Source organism: Antennarius striatus, chromosome 19, assembly GCF_040054535.1.
Source record: "Antennarius striatus isolate MH-2024 chromosome 19, ASM4005453v1, whole genome shotgun sequence".
NCBI classification, from domain to species: domain Eukaryota; kingdom Metazoa; phylum Chordata; class Actinopteri; order Lophiiformes; family Antennariidae; genus Antennarius; species Antennarius striatus.
This window is the reverse complement of record NC_090794.1, coordinates 1,965,960-1,971,959: the sequence shown is the minus strand read 5'-3', so window position 1 is coordinate 1,971,959 and position 6,000 is coordinate 1,965,960. Positions and strand designations below refer to the sequence as shown.

General features: G+C 47.1%; 2 protein-coding genes across 2 annotated transcripts; both read right to left on the bottom strand.

The window, feature by feature from the left end:
* Positions 1-1,701: 1,701 nt before the first annotated feature.
* LOC137613551 (leucine-rich alpha-2-glycoprotein-like) lies at positions 1,702-3,270 on the bottom strand. The gene has a single exon (XM_068342870.1). It carries the CDS (start codon positions 2,817-2,819, stop codon positions 1,824-1,826), a length of 996 nt encoding a protein of 331 aa, XP_068198971.1. The 5' UTR covers positions 2,820-3,270; the 3' UTR covers positions 1,702-1,823.
* A 153-nt stretch (positions 3,271-3,423) lies between these two features.
* On the bottom strand, positions 3,424-5,995 carry LOC137613553 (leucine-rich alpha-2-glycoprotein-like). Its single transcript, XM_068342871.1, has 2 exons — positions 4,662-5,995; positions 3,424-4,527 (listed from the first exon to the last, which is right to left on the bottom strand). Exon 2 carries the CDS (start codon positions 4,523-4,525, stop codon positions 3,533-3,535), a length of 993 nt encoding a protein of 330 aa, XP_068198972.1. The 5' UTR covers positions 4,526-4,527; positions 4,662-5,995; the 3' UTR covers positions 3,424-3,532.
* Between the last annotated feature and the right edge of the window lie 5 nt (positions 5,996-6,000).

The following is a 6,000-nucleotide window of genomic DNA, read 5'->3' as shown; positions in this document are numbered from 1 at the left end:
CATGCCAGGCGAGGGTTCGCAAAGCTTGCAATGCATGCTGGTCCTGGTCGCGCACGGTTTGAGGCGTAAACAAGGAACCAATAATTCACGAGAAGAAAAAAAAAAAAAGCGTGGGAAGGATGAGAAATGCTTTAGAGGGACTGTTTTAGTGTTGCTCAGCGTTAGCGCAGTAATGGCCTGCAGTCCCTGAAGGCGGCGTTGCTTGATTCCGCTCGCCCACCTTCAGGTGAGCTTTTAACGAGTTCTCTTATTATGATCTGAGCTCAAAGGGGCGGAACGAGGTGAGAGCGACCCGCGGAAGGTCAAAGTTGGCGCATGAACGCGGACAAACGTGGACGGGTGTCTTTTTAGTTCGATTGATCTTACCTCAGTCCATAGTGTCTGCTTTGACCTCCCTGTCTTTTTGTAAATAAGGTTACAACCAGTTAGCTTAGCTTAATTTAGCATTAAGCTAGCCTACTGGCTAGTCCAGAGGTAACAGAAACCAACCCAACTGCCAGGCAATCACAGAACCATTATAAACTACGGAGCAGCTAGCACAGATGTCCATTCCTTCATTTATTATGTGTAACTGCCTAACCCATATGAAGCCACAGCCAATCAGCAGCTGATTATGGGGCGGGAGGCGGGATTTATGTGGACAGACATTTTTACGACACCACGCCAGACTGACTTTGACTAATTTCAGGCCCTTGAAAACATCACTAATTGGTAGATTATCATCCAAAAGCGCGGAGCCAGATGTTGGGAACCAGAATTATGCCATATTGATCACCTACACACAGATGTCAGAGCCCGGGGGGGTCACAGTAACAGATGGAGGTGAGACGTTCCACCCAGAGGACAGCGGGAGTTGTTCAGTTGGAGTTGAACACCTCTCTTAACTTCGCCCAGAGCAGATGTCTCCATCCAAACAACAAGGACTTAGGATTCAGGACAAACTCGCCAAAGTTTATCCCATCTGAGAAACCCTGAAAGGAGGAATGAAGGACATCCATCAAAACTTTAAAGGTTTCCATCCACTCTTTAGGGGCACTTACGCCCAGGCTTTAATTTTCGTAAGTAACGGCCTCTAGAGCGAGCGATGTTTCGTACTTCGGTAGAGTCATAACTTATATTTGGGTGCACTCGATGTAATCACGGCTGGAGGACTCGTGTGTGTGTGTGTGTGTGTGTGTGTGTGTGTGTGTGTTTGTGGGAGAACAAATATGCACACACTCCGAGAGAAAAAGGAGAGATATTCATACGTATCCCGGAGAGGTCATCGCACCACCCACGCACTCCCACATGCTCGACATCATTAAAAACAAAAAGGCATGGCTGAATCCAACCGCGATGCAACCGACCACGAGGAAGACAAATCCGTCGGAGGAAGCGTCAACGCTACAAACACACCGAGGCAGGAGGGAAGAGAGCTGACGTCCTCTTCTCATCTCGATGATTAGAGTCTTTGGAGTATTTATGCCTTTCCTACAAACATAGAAGACTATTCATTAAGGGCTCTTCGCAAATCTAGTCTTTTCATTACTTGAATTGTGCAGAATTACGTCCAAAGCAATCTTTATTTAGACCATTTTTTTTACTGGCTGTTAAATAAGCTGCACTTCCTGCTCAGGCCATTGCTTTGTAAATTTATTGAGCATCTTACGCCACCCAGTGGGCTGGACGGCATCCAAGCAGTGCAGAGATCATAAAACAGTGCTCAGCACCAATCGTTAAATTTTATTTCAGACTTTGACACAGGTAAAATCCATCATTTCTAGTGATCATTTCAGCTCAACCAAGGGTAAAAGCTAAATATCCTCTCAGTAACAACCTCCTCATCACTCAGTTGTGCCAACGCCAAGTTGGCCGCCGCGTAAGGATGCCACCGGTTGATGCTTGAGCTCTTCGGGCGCCACGCATGTCACGTCCGCCAAAAACAAGACGTTTTTAGCGTGGACGTTGAGCCACCTCCACATGTACTCCATCCTCTCATCGCAAACCCAAGGGTTTCCTGTCAAGATCGTCTGGAAAGAGGATCTTCTGCCATCCAGCAGCCCCGGAGGTAAACGCTGCAGTTGATTCTGAGTGAGCAGGAGGAGGTTGAGTTGTTGGAGACCTTGGAGAAGAGTCGCCGGCAGCTCTCGGAGTTGATTCTCCTGCAAAAACAGTTGGGACAGTCTCAAGTTGTGGGCGAAGGTCGTAGGGTGCAGGGAGCTAAGTCGGTTCCCAGCGAGGTTCAGCGTCTCCAAGCGGTTCAGGTTCTTCAGGGCATCAGATTGTAGCTCTCGCAGGTTGTTGTCGCTCAAGTCTAGATTCTCCAGATTGGGCAGCTTGTGAAGCAGAGCAGCGGGTATTTCCTTGAGGCGGTTCCCGGATAAGTCGATCCAAGTCAGGCTGCTGTTGTCGGGGAACCAGTCAGCGTCCGCTTGTTCGATCAGATTATCCTTCAGTACGAGACTACGAAGGGAAGCGTGGCAGAAGACATCCGGAGGAAGGCGATGCAGCTTATTTCCTGTCAGATCCAGGGTGTTCAAATGAGGAACGTTCTTCAGTAGATCCGAAGGAAGGCTTGTTAGGTCGGTATGGTACAGCTGGAGGTTGACCAAAAAGGGCACGGCTTTCAGATGGTCGGCCATTATGCCGCTGAGGTTGGTGGACTGGATGGACAGTCTAGTGGTGTTGGGGTGTAGGAGACTCTCTGGGAAATGTGAAGGGGAGTTCTGCCTGCACACCACCTCCGCTTCCGAAGCCAGGAAGGAACAGGAGCACAGATCCGGGCAGGAGTACCGGCACTCGGCCAGGAAAATCAAATTCAGGAGTATCCACAGTCTCATCTTTAGGAGAGCACAAAGAGGCAGTTTCAACCAGGGAAACCTGATCGCACCTGAAAGGCACGGCTGAACTCCCTCTACGTCTGACTGCTGACTAAGTTTGTTCACAGCAGGGCGGAATGTTGTAAGAGGCAAACAAAACAGAGCAAATAAACCAGCCGATCAGCGGGCGACTGGTAACTTTCCGATATTACCACAGACAAATCAATATTCTTTGTTTTACCTGTGATTGGTAAATCATGTGAAAACATTTTTAAAAAGTAGAATGAAAGACGTGTTTAATTCCACGTTCACTCATGTCCGAGTTTGAGATATACAAGAATGGCTGTAAATTTGTTTTCCTGCTGAGTGCCAGTTGAGAAATTCGTCACTCCTCTCATTTCTGTTGACTAAATACAAATCCACAACCGGAGGGGGATTAGTTTTTCTTTTCTGAGAGAAATAAAAGCATTGAAAAATCTCATAAATTAAATATTAAACTCTTTCTCAGTTGATTAAAAAAATCAAATCTCAAGAAACTGATATAAAATTGCACCCAAAATCAAGCTTGTCCTTTAAAAACCTATTTTTATCTGAGATTAAAAATCAAGAAAAGACTCTTCAGAGCTCTCGTTACTAATTTCTTTTTTAATTATGCGTTCACATCGGCCTGACAAATTGATTGGTACATTACTGTATTGGAATACAATCATTACGAGGATGGCAAAGGCCGAAGACTAAAGGTTTAATTCGCTTTCCGTCAGTGAGACGACCGGGCGACCCGCCAGAGATGGCGGTTTGGCACAGGTGACGGTCTCTGGCACGAAAACCTTCGTCTTGTTCTTCTGAAGCCACCGCCAGAGGTACTCCACCTTCCCATCACACTGCCAAGGGTTGGAAGCCAGGTCCAAGCCTTCGTCGTCAAGGGAGGTCAGAGGATCCAGCAAACCTTCTGGGATGTGGCTCAGCTGGTTGTCGTCCAAGGTCAGAGCTTTGATCTGAGTGAGTCCCTGGAAAATGTTTTGGGGGAGCCTCTTGAGTTTATTCCGAGACAGGAACAGATAAACGAGGTTGCCGGTGTTCTGGAGTGCAGGCGCATCCAAGGTGATCAACTTGTTGTCTTGCAGATTTAGCCTCTCGAGTCTGGTCAGCGGGTCGAGGGAATTGGGGGCGATCTTCTCCAGGTGGTTGTTGGATAGGTCCAAGTTCTCCAAGCGAGGCATCTTCTGAAGCAACGCCACCGGGACCTTTGTCAGACGGTTCCCGGACAAGTCCAACCAGGTGAGGGTGCTGTTGTCCTGGAGCCAATCGCCATTGGCTATTTTGATCTCGTTCTTCTTCAGCACCAAGTTGAGGAGCGGGGCGTGGCTGAAAACGTCGGCGGGCAGGTCGGACAGCTTGTTTTCTGTCAGATCCAAGGTGTTGAGTCGAGGAACCCCCCTGAGGAGATGAGGGGCAAGGCTCCTCAGGTGGTTACTGTACAGGTGGAGCCCCTCCAAGAGGGGTGTGGCGTTCAGGTGCCGCTCAGAGACGGAGGTAATGTTGGTGAACTGAATGGTGACCATGGTGGTGTTCTCCGAGAGACCCTCAGAGGGGTACTCCATCAGGGCGACCTCGTTGCAGACCACCTCACCTCTTCTGGGGTAGCACTTGCAAAGATCTGGGCAAGATGGAGCGCCATGGCAGAAATAGGCCAACCAGAGGAAGGCAAGAGAACGCCAGGACTTCATGACTGGGATCAAGAAGAAGGATAAAGGTCAGGAAACCTGCGAGGACTTAAATAGCCGAGAGAAGCATTTCAAAACTTCGAAAAGGTCATGAAAACAAATATTTCCAGGTGAACAAGAGCAAGAAAATAAGACTTACTGTTTCTGTACTGGACAGACTGCTCCTCTGATGCACTACTGAGTCACATCGGGGGCAAATCCCAGAGTCTAATCATTACTTATTGAGTAAACAAGGATCTGCAGTCATCCGTCCAGAACAGGAGATTGCAAAAGACTGTGAATCCTGCAGGGAAAGTCCAAGACCTGGAAAGTTATAGCAAAAACAAAATAAAGGAAATACTGCAGTACTGGGAGAAAATGATGATTCAGAGACGTTCTGTTTGTGTTGATGCAGGAAAATTAAATGAATTGATTGTCTAACAATGATTTTGTTCTTTGGAATTTTAAATAGAAGTGGATCGGGTTTAGAGAGGGAGGGGGTGAGTATGTGAGAGGGGAGAAAATGCACCATCAGCAATTTAAAGTGAGGCGGATTTGATTCAAATTAAAGGTCAGGAAAGTGAAGCAGCTCAAGCACCCGAGTGATGAGCGTGAAATGTTAAAGTTTATGCAGCAGTGAACCCAAATATTCACATCCGAGCTGCACAATCATAAAAATACTTTTAGCATGCTGCTAGCAGACGAAAGGCTAACTAACCTAGTCTTTGCAGCTAGCTGGGTTAATCTTACGTATGTATTTAAATAGAAATTTAAGTTTAATCTGCATTTTAGTAATTCTCTAAGGTTTTACAGATTAAATGATGAAAGGATGAGACCTTAGAGAGAGAATGACTGATGATGATGAGGAGGCTGAAGGTAGGGTGGGTTCCGCGGATCCCGCGGCCGATGGAACGCCCCAGACCTGCAGCGTGACGTACATTTTTAGCAGATGGGCAGAATGATGAAGCGTTACATTATGTATGACGAGCGCCAGTTGGCTTTAGGCCGCGCTGAAACATTTATTTCATTCAAGCCCCCTCACTTCTCTTCAGCCTATAGCGCGCCGGTGAGTTCAAAGACCTGTTTCAATAGTCGGATAGAAAGCCGCTGAAAGCATTCATGTGTCGTCTATTATTTATTAACAAGTTTACATTTTTGGAATTTGACGCTCGTCTTCCACTTTCTGGAACACGACTCGGCTAATCCCTTTAAAACGACTCATCGCATTTCAAATTTAGCGCTACTAGCCCACACGGGCTAAAGCGACGACACAAGAGTTGTCGGAGCAGATCTGAAGGGACGACTTCTCACTTATGACATCACCGATAAATGAGAAACACGTCGATGATGTCACCGCCTCTAAACGCTGAACGGGAGCCGTGGCTAGCACGTTCTGTAGGATGATGTCGCCATGACGATGTGGCGTCGTGTAGCATCACTGCACTCCTGGACATTAATGTAAATACGCAAAATGTGATTTTTTTTTGTGTATTTGTTTA

Coding starts and splice junctions, on each gene's coding strand:
- LOC137613553 (XM_068342871.1), bottom strand. CDS start 4,525: ATGAAGTCCTGGCGTTCTCTTGCCTTCCTCTGGTTGGCCTATTTCTGC.
- LOC137613551 (XM_068342870.1), bottom strand. CDS start 2,819: ATGAGACTGTGGATACTCCTGAATTTGATTTTCCTGGCCGAGTGCCGG.